Source organism: Oncorhynchus nerka, linkage group LG4 (assembly GCF_034236695.1).
Source record: "Oncorhynchus nerka isolate Pitt River linkage group LG4, Oner_Uvic_2.0, whole genome shotgun sequence".
Taxonomy (NCBI): domain Eukaryota; kingdom Metazoa; phylum Chordata; class Actinopteri; order Salmoniformes; family Salmonidae; genus Oncorhynchus; species Oncorhynchus nerka.
In genome coordinates, this window is record NC_088399.1 from 54,192,972 (window position 1) to 54,209,588 (window position 16,617).

Below are 16,617 nucleotides of genomic sequence, written 5' to 3' on the forward strand. Positions count from 1 at the left end.
CTGGAAACCACATATCCTGAGGCAGCATTTATTCTAGCTGAGGACTTTAAAAAATCAAATCTGAGTAAAACGCTACCGAAGTTCTGTCAACACATTGCCTGTAGTACTCACGCTTCAAAAACTCTCAACCATTGTTACTCTCCCTCCTGGCATGGCTACAAGGCCCTCCATCTTCCCTTATGCAAATCAGATCACAACTCCATTCTGCTCCTCCCTTCCTATAGACAGAAACACAAGGTACCCGTGCTAAGTAGGGATGCATAATATATCGGTGAACTTAACAGAATCGGACGATATTAGCTAAAAATGCCAACATCGTTATCGGCCAATGTCTAGTTTAACGCCCGATGTGCAAAACCGATGTCAAAGCTGACGTGCTTACCTATATAACGAAGGTACATGACGTAATGACGCCACATAAAATGTTGCGCAATACGTGCAACACAGCATTCCTAAACTAGCCCACAATGTGTGCTGTGTGGATTAAGCAGTCAAGGAGTCATTTGAAAGAGTAACAAAATGTCAGCGAGAAAACTCAAAAGGCGAAATCCATTAAAGCCAAGATAATGGAATTCATAGCCATTGACAATCAACCGCTCTCTGTCGTGGGTGATGTTGGCTTTCGCCGACTGGTCGAGCACCGGATAAATCTACCAAGTGCGCTATTTTTCCGATGTTGCCCTACCAAAGTTACACAGTAATAGCATCACGGTAATTAGCTTCACGGCATACATACTATGGAACACCGTTTGGGTCTTTGCGTGTCAAAAAAGACATATTAGCACGGTCAAAGCTGTACAAAAAAGTCAGCAAACACCGGCCTCGAACGATGTGTTTACAATACCGCGTTGGTAATACAGCATCATTTGTTCGACCGCAACATCTGGGGTAGCTAGCTTTAGCTTGGTACCTAGCTAGCACCAATACAACTAGCCTGAAAACAATGACCAGTAGAAACTGCAGTCATTTTCATTATTCTTAGCAATGATTTAGGAATCCTTGTGAGTAAGTATTAGCTAGGTTGCCACTTGTTGTTCGCCTAGTGAAATTGAACTTCAGTTCATGAAAATAAATAGTTAGTCAGCTACTTAACCCTGTTGCCCAAAGCTAACGGTATAAGCAGCCAGCTAGCGTCATCTGGCTAGTGAGGCTCGACCGGACTGGGTTATGTGTTGTGAAGCTAGCCACAAAAAGGATTAGGCACAATAGCGGAATTTGCAGTTTGCCTTCAAAATACAAGTATGTAATTGACAGTGATGCAAATTAATAAAAATTGTAAAATTATGCCATCATTTTATTTTGAAGGCTAACCTCAAAGTCCACTATTGTGGCTAATCCTTTTTGTGGCTAGCTACAACATAGATGGGTCCGACCAACATTAATCAAATAAGAACTGTTTTATAAATTAGGATTATTTTAGATGACACCTAGCTATATAGTTAGCTAGTTAACTATAGCAACTGAAACAGATTGTTTGCATCCATGAGCTGGCTAGCTTTATTTATGACCAGTACTCTAGGTGCACGAGACAACTTTACCAGCATCATAGCATACGTATCGATGAATCGTTATGACATCTGAAATATGAGTGAGTGTAATCCATGTGCAATAACTACGTAAAAAAATGTATGAACGCGTTAAATTGTGACGCGCAATCATATTCAGGTCCTGATTGGTCAACAAGCTTATTTGACATGTCAAATAGTCTTAAATAATACATTTTTTGACACGCAAAGACCCAAATGGCCTTCCATAGAAATCCTGGTTGAGAATGAAACGACTGAACAACGAAACAGCACAGCAAGTAAGTGAAAAAAATTGGTTTTGAGTCGGCCTGCCCCGGCCAAACCAGGGCGATGCTGGGCCAATTATGCGCCGCCCTATGGGACTCCCAATCCCGACCGGATGTGATACAGCCTGGAATCGACCAGGGACCGCTGCTTCCATTTGTGTGTTAACTATTTAACTGTACTAGAATGCTTAAGAGGGCGCAAAATTTTAAATATCGGTATTGTTTTTATTTGGCATGGAAAATATCAGATATTGGTATCGGCCAAAAATGTCATATCGGTGCATCACTAAGGTCTATTCAACACTGGACTGACCAATCGGAATACATGCTTCAAGATTGTTTTGGTCGGCCTCCCGGGTGGCGCAGTGGTTAAGGGCGCTGTACTGCAGCGCCAGCTGTGCCATCAGAGTCCCTGGGTTCGCGCCCAGGCTCTGTCGTAACCGGCCGCGACCAGGAGGTCCGTGGGGCGACGAACAATTGGCCTAGCGTCGTCCGGGTTAGGGAGGGCTTGGTCGGTAGGGATGTCCTTGTCTCATCGCGCACCAGCGACTCCTGTGGCGGGCCGGGCGCAGTGCGCGCTAGCCAAGGTTGCCAGGTGCACCCTCCGACACATTGGTGCGGCTGGCTTCCGGGTTGGATGCGTGCTGTGTTAAGAAGCAGTACGGCTGGTTGGGTTGTGTATCGGAGGACGCATGACTTTCAACCTTCGTCTCTCCCGAGCCCGTACGGGAGTTGTAGCGATGAGACAAGATAGTAGCTACTACAACAATTGGATACCACGAAATTGGGGAGAAAAAAGGGGTAATATTCAAAAAAATAAGATAGATTGTTTTGGTCACACAGACTGGAACATGTGCCAGGTAGCCTCAGAAAAACATTTGATGTATACACGGACACAGCGACTGAGTTCATCAGGAAGTATATAGGGGATGTTGTTCCCACTGGGACTATTAAAACCTACCCAAACCAGAAACCGTGGATAGATGGCAGCATTCATGCAAACCTGAAAGCGCGATCCACCGCATTTAACCATGGCAAGGTGACTGGGTATATGGTCAAATACGAAAAGTATATTTGTAGTTCCCTCCGTAAGGCAAACAAATAGGCAAAAAGTCAGTAGAGACAAAGTGGAGTCGCAATTAAACAGCTTAGACACAAGACAAGCGGCAAGGTCTACAAAGGGAAATCGCGCTGCAAGTCCTACCTCTCCCATCTCCTCATTGGTTATACCCACTTGGGTGACTGAAGACGAACGAGGTCAGTGGCGGAAATGCATTGAATTTATGAAAGTTTCCAACCGCAATATAAAGTCACGAGAAGAAAACGTCTGGAAGAATGAGAGATTACTAGAAACGAGTCAGTTGACCGTTTTATGTATGGATTATAGCAGAGTTGGTGGAGTAGAGGACCTTGTGCATTTCAGGTAACATAACTTAATGTTTATATCCCAGGACAAATTAGCTAGCAACAGCAAGCTAGCTAATTACGACAAATTAGCTAGCAAGTGCAAGCTAGCTGGCTAAATTGCCATAAATGTTTAATGCATTTTGACCTGTCCCCAAATTAATATAATTGATTCAGAGTTTGTTTTGATATTTTAACCGGTCTGTCGTGATCGTGTTTGGTGTGGGGGGACACAATTAATTTATGCGCGATGGTGCACGAGCACAGATGGTTTGGGTTCCATGTCAGAGCATGCGCAGACCAGCTGGCTGGAGTGTTAACAGCATGTTCAATCTCTCCCTATTCCAGTCTGCTGTCACAACTTGCTTTGATATGTCCACCATTAATTTCTTGGGTACAGGAACAAAGATAACTGAACTACCGATTAAATCGGTATCGGCTTTTTTTGATCATCAAATAAATCTGTATCGGCGTTGAAAAATCATAAATCGGTCAACCTCATGTATGTATGTATACACACACAGTGGGGAGAACAAGTATTCGATAACCTGCAAAATCGGCAGTGTTTCCTACTTACAAAGCATGTAGAGTTCTGTCATTTTTATCATAGGTACACTTCAACTGTGAGAGACGGAATCTAAAACAAAAATCCAGAAAATCACATTGTATGATTTTTAAGTAATTAATCTGCATTTTATTGCATGACATAAGTATTTGATCACCTACCAACCAAGTAAGAATTCCGGCTCTCACAGACCTGTTAGTTTTTCTTTAACTGACTTGCCTAGTTAAATAAAGGTTAAATAAAATATCACAACATTTCTTAATCTGGGAGGTAAATTTGATAAAGTACTCACAATCATTTTGCTGTGTATTTCAGATGGAACCATTAGAATGTACCAGAGGCACCAAAATATGGGTCAGGCGGTAAAAAATGTTTTTGCTCAGGGGAGGCCTGGCTGGTTACTTTTTTTATTTGGCTGGCTTCTCCAGATACCTGTGGAAAACACTGAGTACTACTTCCAACTAAGGCATTGCACCATGAAAACTAAAGCGTCTGCTGTTGGGTCAGTGTGTGCTCCCCGAAATGGCACCCTATTCCTTAAAATGGTGCACTGATTTTGACTAGGGCTGTAAATGAAGACACGAAGCAGACCAGTCTCTTCGGTCTTTTAAAAACCTGCTGTATGTAAAGTATTGTGTGCTATAGTTTGGATGACAACATGTTTGTTTCAAACTTTAGGGCTGTTTTCCGCAAGAAGATCAATCTGCTTTGTGTTGTGATTCCTTGCCATGATACTAATGCGTATAGCGATACTGGTTTTGTCTTGGCCCTACTTTTGACCATAGGGCTCTGGTCAAAAGTAGTGCACTTTAGGAAATAAGGTGTCATGTGGGACACACCCCAATGTAAAATCATCCAGAACCACTTCCAATGTGTTTCACCATGAAAACTAATGCATCAGCTGTTGGGACAGTGTGTGAGGAGACTAAGTGCATGACATCCTGTGTGGGCAGCAGGGTCGAGGGCCAGGTACCAACCTGAGGCCTCTGCTTGTGCTGTGTCTGGCCTGTCTGCGTCTGGCCTGTCTGCGTCTGCTGCTCCCAGCTGCCGCGGGCTCGGTTTCCGCCCACTGGGGTCATAGTTCACAGTATATACAAATAACAGTATTTACAAAGGAATAACACCTGCGAAAGAAAAATGGGATAGTGAGGTTCTGTGGCAAATAGAAGGGGTCCAGGGTCCTCCCAGACTAAGAAGCTCAGTTCTGGTGACTTTAAAAGGACATTCCACAACCTAAATGAATGTAACATGATTTCTACATACAATAAGATGGGTAAAAATTCTCAATATACAGGACCATGCATATAGCTTATACTATCAGGTATGCTATTAGCAATAAACATTATCACATGTAGTCCAAATGATGCAGCATAGTGGCTGTAAATAATTTGGCTGAAGCATGGGGCTACATTTACCCTATTGGGCTAATCATTAGCTAGGTAATGCGCACCCTGCCTGTACCTCTCACAGGAACAACTTCATGTCGTCCCGTCCCCCCGCCAAACGGTTTGACAAACTCACAGTAAATGCTGTCCAGTGGGGCAAAAAAGTATTTAGTCTCTGTCATTGCCAACAAAGGGTATATAACAAAGTATTGATAAATAAGTATTTGGTCAATAACAAAAGTTTCCCACCATAATTTGCAAATAAATTCATTATAAATCCTACAATGTGATTTTCTGGATTTTTTTTCTCATTTTGTCTGTCATAGTTGAAGTGTACCTATGATGAAAATTACAGGCCTCATCTTTTTAAGTGGGAGAACTTGCACAATTTGTGGCTGACTAAATACTTTTTTGCCCCACTGTATATCGGGGTACTATTTCAATATATATATAGTCTAATTTTTGTAATATCACAAAACAAAAAAATGCACAAGTTTCCTGTACCAAAAACCTCTATTTTTCCTTCATAGCTTGTCCACCATCCTTTTAAATAGGAAGCCAATTTGTTTTCATGACAGTTCAAAACTCATTCTCATGGCTCTCTTTACCCTCTGCTGCATATGGTGAGCAATCTGTTTGGAACATTAAATAGCCATAAAAATACTGTTCAAAAATATAAAAATGCAACATGTACAGTGTTGGTCCAATGTTTCATGAGCTGAAATAATGAAATGTTCCAGAAATGTTTCCAATGCACAAGAAGTGTATTTCTCTCAAATGTTGTGCACAAATTTGTTTACACCCATTTTAAAGAGCATTTCTTCTTTGCCAAAATAATCCATCCACCTGACAGGTGTGGTATATCAAAAAAATGATTGAACAGCATGATCATGACAGAGATGCTCCTTGTTCTGGGGACAAAAGGCCACTAAAATGTGCAGTCGTAACAATACAATGCCACAGATGTCTTAAGTTGAGGTAGTGTGCAATTGGAATGCAGAGACTGCAGGAAAGTCCAACAGGGCTGTTGCCAGAGAATTGAATGTTAATTTCTCTACCATAAGCCATCTTCAATATTATTTTAGAGACTTTAACAGTACGTCCAACCAGACACACAACCGCTAGCACGTGTAACCACACCAATCCAGAACCTCCACATCCGGCTTCTTCACCTGCAGGATAGTCAGAATGAGGTGGAGTATTTATGTCTGTATAAAGTCCTTTTGTGGGGAAAAACTCATTCCACTGCTCCCCAGTGGGTGGGCCTATGCATTCCCAAGTCACCATGGCTGCGTACCTGCCCAGTCATGTGAAATCCATAAATTACAACCTAATTAATTTAATTCAATTGACTAATTTCCTTCTTTGAACTTGTTGAATCTTACGTTTATATTTCTGTTCTGTATAGAATCGTGAGAATAGCAATACATATCGTTCAGGCAAATGAGGGGGAAAAGCGCACTCAGCCTATCCGGAAGGCCAAAGTTGGTTAGATTAAGGAGCAGTTCTCTCTCTGTGGGACTAACCCCAAGAAGTTCTGGAAAACGGTTAAAGACGTGGAGAATAAACCCTGCTCCTTACAACTGCCCATGTCCTTTAATGTTGATGTGGTTGTTACTGACAAGAAGCACATGGCTGAGCTTTAATCACCACTTCATTAAGTCAGGATTCCTATTTGACTCCGCCATGCCTCCTTGCCCATCCAAAATTTCCTCATCCCCGTCCAACATTTCCTTATCCCGTCCAACATTTTCTCATCCTCCACACCTTCTAATGCGACTATCCCCGATGCTGCTCCCTCTTTTTCCCCTGCCCCGCAACAAAGTTTCTCCCTGCAAGCAGTCACTGAGTCCGAGGTGCGCAAGGAGCTCCTGAAACTTCACCCCCAAAAAACATCTGGATCAGATGGTTTAGACCCTTTCTTTAACTTCTTATGGCTGCAGGGGCAGTATTGAGTAGCTAGGATGAAAGGTGCCCAGAGGAAACGGCCTGTTCCTCAGTCCCAATTGCTAATATATGCATATTATTAGTAGTATTGGGTAGAAAACACTGACGTTTCTAAAACTGTTTGAATGATGTCTGTGAGTATAACAGAACTCATATGGCAGGCAAAAACCTGAGAAGAAATCCAAACAGGAAGTGGGAAATCTGAGGTTGGTCGATTTTCAACCCAGCCCCTATTGAATACACAGTGGGATATTGGTTATGTTGCACTTCCTAAGGCTTCCACTAGATGTCAACCGTCTTTAGAAACTTGAATGAGGCTTCCACTGATGTGGGGCCTGATGAGAGCTGTTTGAGTCAGTGGTCTGGCAGAGAACTAGGTCCTGGTCATGCGCATTTCACATGAAAGCGACCTGCTTTTCTACAGGCAATGGAATTCTCCAGTTAGAACATTATTGAAGATTTATGATTAAATAAACATCCTAAAGATTGATTCTATACTTAGTTTGAAATGTTTGAAACGTCACCCCGCTCCTCCGCTCTCTCCACTGGCTTCCAGTTGAAGCTCGCATCCGCTACAAGACCATGGTGCTTGCCTACGGAGCTGTGAGGGGAACGGCACCTCAGTACCTCCAGGCTCTGATCAGGCCCTACACCCAAACAAGGGCACTGCGTTCATCCACCTCTGGCCTGCTCGCCTCCCTACCACTGAGGAAGTACAGTTCCCGCGCAGCCCAGTCAAAACTGTTCGCTGCTCTGGCCCCCCAATGGTGGAACAAACTCCCTCACGACGCCAGGACAGCGGAGTCCATCACCACCTTCCGGAGACACCTGAAACCCCACCTCTTTAAGGAATACCTAGGATAGGATAAAGTAATCCTTCTCACCCCCCTTAAAAGATTTAGATGCACTATTGTAAAGTGGCTGTTCCACTGGATGTCTTAAGGTGAACGCACCAATTTGTAAGTCGCTCTGGATAAGAGCGTCTGCTAAATGACTTAAATGTAAATGTAAATGTTTCTACGACCTGTAATATAACTTTTTGAAGTTTTCGTCCAACGTTCGGATGGACCTGCACGAGTGTTTGGATTTGTGTACTAAACGCCATAACAAAAGTAGCTACTTGTACATAAATAAATGGACATAATCGAACAAATCAAACATTTATGGTGGAACTAGGATTCCTAGGAGTGCATTCTGATGAAGATCAAAGGTAAGGGAATATTTATAATGTTATTTCTGATTTCTGTTGACTCCAACATGGCGGATTAAAAATATAAAAAAATCTGAGTGCCGTTCTCAGATTATTGCATGGTTTGCTTTTTCCGTAAAGTTTTTTTGAAATCTGACACAGCGGTTGCATTAAGGAGAGGTATATCTATATTTCCATGTCTAACAATTGCATTTTCATCGACATTTATGAGTATTTCTGTAAAATAATGTGGCTCTCTGCAATATCACCGGATGTTTTTGGAACTAGTGAACGTAACGTAACGCGCCAATGTATACTGAGATTTTTGTATATAAAAATGAACTTTATCGAACAAAACATACATGTATTGTGTAACATGAAGTCCTATGAGTGTTATCTGATGAAGATCAAAGGTTAGTGATTAATTTTATCTCTATTTGTGCTTTTTATGACTCCTCCCTTTGGCTGGAAAAATGGCTGTGTTTTTCTGTGAGTTGGTGGTGACCTAACAATCATTTGTGGCGCTTTCGCTGTAAAGCTATTTGACATCGGACACTGTGGTGGGATTAACAACAAGATTACCTTCAAAACGGTATAAAATGCATGTGAGGAATTTTAATTATGAGATTTCTCTTGTTTTGAATTTGGCTCCCTGCACTTTCACTGGCTGTTGTCATAGCGATCCCGTTAACGGGATTGCAGCCCTAAGAAGTTAAGGTTGCTGCCCCTATCATCGCCAAGTCCATCTCTCCTTTCTGGGGAGGTTCCCATTGCTTGGAACGCAGCCACGGTTCATCCTTGATTTAAAGGGGGAGATCAAGCTGATCCTAAAGGTTATAGGCCTATTACCATTTTGCTCTGTTTATCAAGTGTTGACCAAACTTGTCAATAATCGACTGACTGGCTATCTTGATGTCTATAGTATTCTCTCTGGTATGCAATCTGGTTTCCGCTCAGGTTATGATGTGTCACTGCAACTGTAAAGGTCCTGAATGATGTCACCATTGCCCTTGATTTTAAGCAATGTTGTGCTGCTATTTTTATTGACTTGGCTAAAGTTTTTGATACGGTAGACCATTCCATTCTTGCGGGCCGGCAAAGGAGTATTGGTGTCTCGGCAGGGTCTTTGGCCTGGTTTGCTAACCATCTCTCTCAAAGAGTGTAGTGTATAAAGTCAGAAAATCTGCTGTCTCAGCCACTGCCCGTCACCAAGGGAGTACCCAAAGGCTCGATCCTTGGCCCCATCACAATTTACATCAAAATAGCTCAGGCAGTAGGAAGCTCTCTCATCCATTTATATGCAAATGATAGTCTTACACTCAGCAGGCCCTGCCCCAGATTTTGTGTTAAATACTCTACAACAAAGCTTTCTTAGTGTCAAACAAGCCCTCTCTACCCTTAACCTTGTTATGAACACCTCCAAAACAAAGGTTACATGGTTTGGCATAAAGAATGCCCTTCCCCACAAGTGGGATTACTACCTGAGGGTTTAGCACGTGGTAGTCACCTCATACAAGTACTTGGGAGTATGGCTAGATGGTACACTGTCCTTCTCTTAGCACATATCAAAGCTGCAGGCTAAAGTTAAATCTAGACTTGGTTTCCTCTATCGTAATTGTTCCTCTTTCACCCCAACTGCCAAACTAACCCTGATTCAAATGACCGTCCTACCCACACTAGATTACAGAGACAATTTATAGATTGGCAGGTAAGGATGCTCTCAAGCAGACAGACGTTATTTACCATTCGGCCATAAGATTTGCCACCAATGCTCCATATAGGACACAATCACTGCACTCCAGTGGTGGGCCGTCAGGGCCAGCAAGGCCTTCTCTGCTGGCCTAAACATCATCAGAATATAATTTTTTTTAAATATATTTTCCCACAAATATGTATTAAATTATTCCCCAGAGTAAGAGTTACACTCTTCATTTCATAGCGTTCCTCTTGGTTGAACTGCTTCCAGCCCCAGGTTGAGATTGAGGGGTGGTCTTTATTTTAGATCTTTTATCCAATCATATTCAGCCATCATGTGTTGCCAGGGGTCTAAAATCTGCCCGCGTACTACTAAGCTGTTTTTTTAGGTAGACGTTTTTAGGTAGAGGTAGACGCTACAAAGCCTGTCACAGGCGGGAAAGGGGTTCGTTCGCCACTTTCAATTATGGGCGCTATCAATGACTCACAGGCTCCGAGAAGCACTGCAAACTGTACTGCTGGGAATGCCTATTATTTGCAAGTGATCGATGGTGTTTGGAGCCACACTGGCTTTGCAAACCTGAGTTGTCTAACCAAGGCAGCAACGAGACACCAAAGTACGGCTGGGCACTTACAAGCAATGGTGCTTTTGAAAACTTTTGGGGACACCAGAGTGGATCTACAGCTCAACGAACAAGCACGCAGGGCAACGAAGCTGCACAATGAAAAGGTATTGTACTCTTCCCCTGCAATTCTCTGAATAAAAATGTCAATTTCAAAGTGACGCAACGCCTGGTTATACTGCGTTTCTGTCTAAATGTATAGTGTCTAGAGCCATGGCATCATAATGATGGTAATAAGAGGTGGATTAATTCAGGTGGGACTGTGTAGGACTTCACTGAAGGCCCAGGCCTCAGAACCACGGCACGCTACTGCTGCACTCTATACTCCTCTGGAAGCTGGTCATCTCTTTATACCTATCGCAAGACAGACACACAGTTGATGCTCATTTCTAAAAACCCTCAGAGGCCTCACTCACCCCTATTTGAGACACCTACTACACCCCTCATCCTCTACATACAACACCCGTTCTGCCAGTCACATTCTGTTAAAGGTCCCCAAAGCACACATTCCTGGGTCGCTCCTCTTCAGTTTGCTGCAGCTAGCGACTGGAACAAGCTGCAAAAAACACTCAAACTGGACAGTTTTATCCCACATCTCTTTATTCAAAGACTCAATCATCGACACTTACTGGACAGTTCCGTGGCTGCTTTGTGTGATGTATTGTTGTCTCTACCTTCTTGCCCTTTGTGCTGTTGTCTGTGCCCAATAATATTTGTACCATGTTTTGTGCTGCTACCATGTCATGTGTTGCTACCATACTGTGTTGTCATGTGTTGCTGCCTTGCTATGTTGTTGACTTAGGTCTTGCTTTATGTAGTGTCTCGTGATGTGTGTTTTGTCCTATATTTATATATTTTTTATATATTTTATTTTTAATCCTAGGATGATGCCTTTTGGTAGGCTGTCATTATAAATATGAATGTTAAATAAAATGTTCAATTAAATCGTAGTAGCACTTAAGAACCTGAGAATATCGTATCATGGCAATTCCCAGCCCTAATTTTCATTAGTGAACTTGTGGAAATAGACATGGTTTATGACTTTGGTTGTGGTAACGACCCATACAAAGTGATGGTTAACTAGCTAACGTTAACTCGTTTTAAACAATTTGGTTGTAACCAAGTTAGCTGTCCAATTAGCTAACGTTCACTAATTCACTTTAATTGGGAAACGTTAGATAACTCGTATATGCAAATACTGTCCGATGAAATGGGAGTTCGTTAACTAATTGAGACCAGGCAAATTACGTTTGTCCCAAATTTGCTGTGAAGTTAGCTAGCTAACGTCAACTAAAAATAACTACTAGGTAGCTTGCTAGCTAACTTAGCATGTTTTAATGGTGTCTACTAGCGAACGATGCAACATCACTACGGATATATTCAACATGTTTTTATTTAGCTGACGTTAGCGCGCTAACTAGCTATTGGTGTCTTTGGCTTAACTAGGCTAACTGACGTTACATAAACTCCATGAATATTATTTAACTAAAACCATGAGTTAGTCAACATCAGGTATTTCAAGAAATATAATTGTTTCGAAAACATTGACTAACATTTAGCTAGCTAAGATGCTATGTCATTTTTTAGGGGACATCCAGCTAACGTTGGCTTTATCGAAGTTGTCGATGAGATTCCGTTCTTCTCAACCTCGACGATGGCGAAAATAAGACTAATTAACAATCAGCATTGCAACTAGCTAACTACATTGTTGTTCTCAACCACTCCAATCATCACCGTTAGCTTAACTTATCCACATGTTCATTCGTACCGCATGCTATTGAGCCCAGACGCATAGGCCGCACATTAACGTGGTAATTAACGCACAAATTGCACTATGCAGAACCAAGACACCCCTTTAGAAACGCTATGGATGTGTTCTTGTATATACACACACACACGACACAGAGGCTATAGGTAGGCCCGTAGGCCCAAAATAATGTAAATAAATAATATACTGACCAGAAACCCAGTTGAAGTCTGATTCTGCAACACAACCGACCAAGCGGTCTCTGTCGACCTCCTAGTCGGAATTCGACTAAATAAAACCTCTAGAGTAATACACGTATCTATGTGAGTAATTATGCCGAACCGACTCGCGCAGACAATAAGCGAGGGACTTGGAATGTACCTGTTTCTTTTCCACTCTGACGCTACATATAGCTCCGTCATGTGGTTGACTGGGCGCTTCAAGGAAGCTAGACATTCGACACGTGGTCACCCACCTCTAAGAACTGCAATAAAATAGATCAACTAAAATATTTATAGTGATTGCCTATCCTAGACTGTCCGATTTGTCTTATTGATTGGGTGTTTAGCAGGACCACTATAAGGCTAATATACAGTACCAGTCCAAAGTTGACACCTACTCATTCAAGGTTTTTTTTATTTGTACTATTTTCTACATTGTATAATAGCGGAGAAATCAAAACCATGAAATAACAGATAGGGAATCATGTGGTAACCAAAAGTGTTAATCAAAATATATTTGATATTCTTCAAAGTAGCCACCCTTTGCCTTGACAGATTTGCACACTTGGCAAGTGTGTGCAAAGCTAATTTGTTTAACACTTTTTTGGTCACTACATGATTTCATGTGTTATTTCATATAGTTGGTCTTTACTATTATTCTACAATGTTGAAATAAACAAATAAAAATCCTTGAATGAGTAGGTGTCCAAACTTTTGACTCGTACTGTACATGGAGTATGAATAGATCATTCAAACCAGCGGCAACAAGCACTGGGGCAGAACACAAGTGTCTTCACATTCTCAAAAATGCAACTTGACATCTGTCCAACCAAATATACTGCACCTAAGCCTTAATAAGGATAGACCCCTTTTTTCCCAAATTTTTGCCTAAAATGACATACCCAAATGAACTGCCTGTAGCTCAGGCCCTGAAGCAAGGATATTCTTGGTACCATTTGAAAGGAAACATTGAAGTTTTTGGAAATGTAAATTGAATGTAGGAGAGTATCACACAATAGATCTGGTAGAAGAACATTTTTAAAAAATCATTTTTCTACCACAATCTTTGAAATGCAACAGAAAGGTCCCACATCTAGCCATCACTCTGGTTGTAATTCTGATGGTGTCCACAAGATGGCATCAGTGCATGTGCAAAGTTTCAGGCAGATAACTTGAAGTATGAGCAAACTACATGACATTTAGTGTGAAGTCACCCAGCCACATTTAGGCAAATCGTGAAGGAGACATTTACGTTACAAATCTATATACTTGGACTTTGATTTAGCTTTTCCAGTATTAGTAGCCATATTATAAGTTCAACATTTGCAAAACACCCAATTTTCATAACTATCCATATTCTTATAATTTTTGTCCAAAAGGAAAAGGCTTGCTGTCACACAAGGTTAGCAGCAACATTTTGCAACAGATATAGGGTTTCCTTTACTCCCGTAAAGCACAGCTCATTAGCTATCTAGCTTTGTTTGACACCGATTGGTGCTTTTTTGACGAAGTTAGTTAAGTTTAGACCGTTTAGTTAGTTAAGTTTAGTTAGTTAAGTTTAGGCGTCATCGGCGTGCCATGAAAGGCTTTGCTCTCTGACCAAATTTGGTGTCCTATAGGATATACTACACTCCTAATGATATAGTGAAGTCTGGTTACGTTCTAGGATCTCTGAGGAATGAACACAAACATGATTTGACTGGTTGAAACATTTAGGGTTAGATTCACTTTCTTTGCAAAATTAACACGTGGAAATACAAAATCGATCGTGCATGCTATATGGACCTTTTCAGGATATAAAAAAGGATTTTATCTCTGGGACCCTTTGGATGACAAATCAGAGCAGGATTTCAGAGGTGAATTTATCAAACCTATCACGGTGAAAAAAAGTGGTTTGTTAGGAACTCTCAAACAATAGCATGGCATGTAATAGCTACTGTAAATTGGACAGTGCAGTTATATTTAAGAATTCAAGCTTTCAGCCGATATACACTTATATGTACCTACATTTGTTGTTTCTCTAAAATCTGTGATCGTGACACACGGCGCTGCATGATTTACAACTGCCCCGTTGACGGGACGCCTATCCCTAATAACCAACCATAATCGAGAAAATGCATAAGCTCCTTCATAGTCATGGGATGGGACACTGCTCAACAGCTTCCACTTTGGCATGCACTGGGCGAACCACATTCTGACAGACCACTTTGCCCAGATAAGTGCAAACTCACATTTGGCCAGATTAACGATCAAACAGCGCTTGTATACGTTGGACACGCAGAGACCAGGTGTCACTATAAAATGACCACATTATCCAAATACATCCCACATCTGTCCAGACCAGAGATACGGTTCATGAGGCCCTGAAATGTTGCAGGTGCATTATGCAACCAAAAGGCATAACTGTGTATAAGAACACAGTCCAGAGGTTGTGATTAAAGCATATATCTCCCTTGCTGTCAGAAACTAGGGGACCTGCCAGTACCCTTTTAGAACATCAAACTTGCTCACAAATTGTGCAGAACCCACTTGATCAACACAATCCTCAATACGAGGAAGAGGAAAGGAATCAGGCTTTGGAATGTTGACTTCACGATAGTCTGCATGGCCTAAAAGATGCAGGCTTCTTGACTAACAGACAAGGTGAAGCCCAACTGGAACGAGAAGAATGTTCAGTAATATTGTTACCCATCATGCACTTAAACTCAGAAGTCAAGTACATGCGCTTGTCAGGAGAAACATGGTAGAAGCGATGCCTTATTGGTTGAGCATCTCCAACATCATGGTCAATGAGATGAGTACGAGAGGGCGTATCAGAAAATGGCACAGGATAACTTTCAATGTGTTCAACCAACTCCGTATGTTTACCATCATCCAAATGCCGCAGAGCATGCAAATTCCCCAACCTGAACGTCTCAAACGGCCTTGCAAAACAGCATCAGGAGCTGAACTCTCCTCATACAACGTACTGAGAATGCAGAAAGAGCATTACTAAGTTAAATAATCACCTGACTTAACAGGAGTCGATGCACAAGAGTACTAAGGTTTCAACAATCCAATTTCACATGAAAAAGTTGGGTGGCCTTCCTGTGCTTAGGAGTTGCAATCCGTTCTGTTCAGACACTTTGCGCACCACCATGGAAGGACCAGTAAACTTCACCTGAAAAGGATAACCTACAATAGGTAACCGCTAAAACCTGGAAACCAGGGCTAAATTGTCTACGTTCAGACCAACAGTCATTAATATGCTTTATCTTTACTTGTGCACTTTAGTTTCTCTTTTGCCATTTCACCAGAAGAGAACAGTATATTACCAGTCTAAACCACTCACAGAAGAATACATTTAGTGGTGGCTCTGTTCCCCACCTGTCCTGCAACACAGCCAGAGGGTCACACTGAATTTCCAAAAAAACGATCAGTCAGACTAAATCTTATTCTCTAGCTGCCAACAGTAACCATGGCAAACCTTCCCAATCCCGATCTAGCTCTGTATGGTATGCACAGGAGAGACTTCAGGGTTTGATGAAAACATTATAATGCACCCTGAGACTGTGCATGATAGGCAGAGGACTGTTACACTTGACACAAAGCTGCTGTAGCACTTGTGCAAGCATGTGTGAGGTAAAATTAGAGCCTTTGTCACTCTGAATGAATACCAAATACAGAGATGAACTGAGATAAAGCCTTCACAACAGAATTGGTAGTTAGTGAGTAGCAGATAAGCAGCAGGGTACCTGGTTGCAAGGCACATAACTAAGCAAATAGCTACTGCCAGACTTAGAGCGGGGCAAAGGACCAATAGTTAATGACCAAATGTTCAAAAGGCTGACCAACGGCAGGAATAGGATACAGAGCAGCAAGTTTAATTGACTAATTTGGCTTACCAGTCAACTAGCATGTGTGACATGTTTTAACGTATGCAGAGATGTCACGTTTAAACCTTAGACAGAAAAGTAATGCAAACTACAGTTATATTCCTAAATCCCAAATGTCCAGCAACATGATCATGGGAGTTTTGAAGCATTGTCTGGCAAAACTTAGAGGGCACT

General features: G+C 41.8%; 1 protein-coding gene across 1 annotated transcript in view; it reads right to left on the bottom strand.

Annotated features, from left to right (window-relative positions):
- Positions 1-12,648, bottom strand: part of ubap2l (ubiquitin associated protein 2-like) — a 96,090-nt gene extending 83,442 nt beyond the window's left edge. Inside the window, 2 exon segments of the mRNA XM_065017657.1 lie at positions 4,739-4,885; positions 12,560-12,648. Coding sequence (XP_064873729.1) covers positions 4,739-4,840 — 102 coding nt within the window. The 5' untranslated portion in view covers positions 4,841-4,885; positions 12,560-12,648.
- Positions 12,649-16,617: the final 3,969 nt, after the last annotated feature.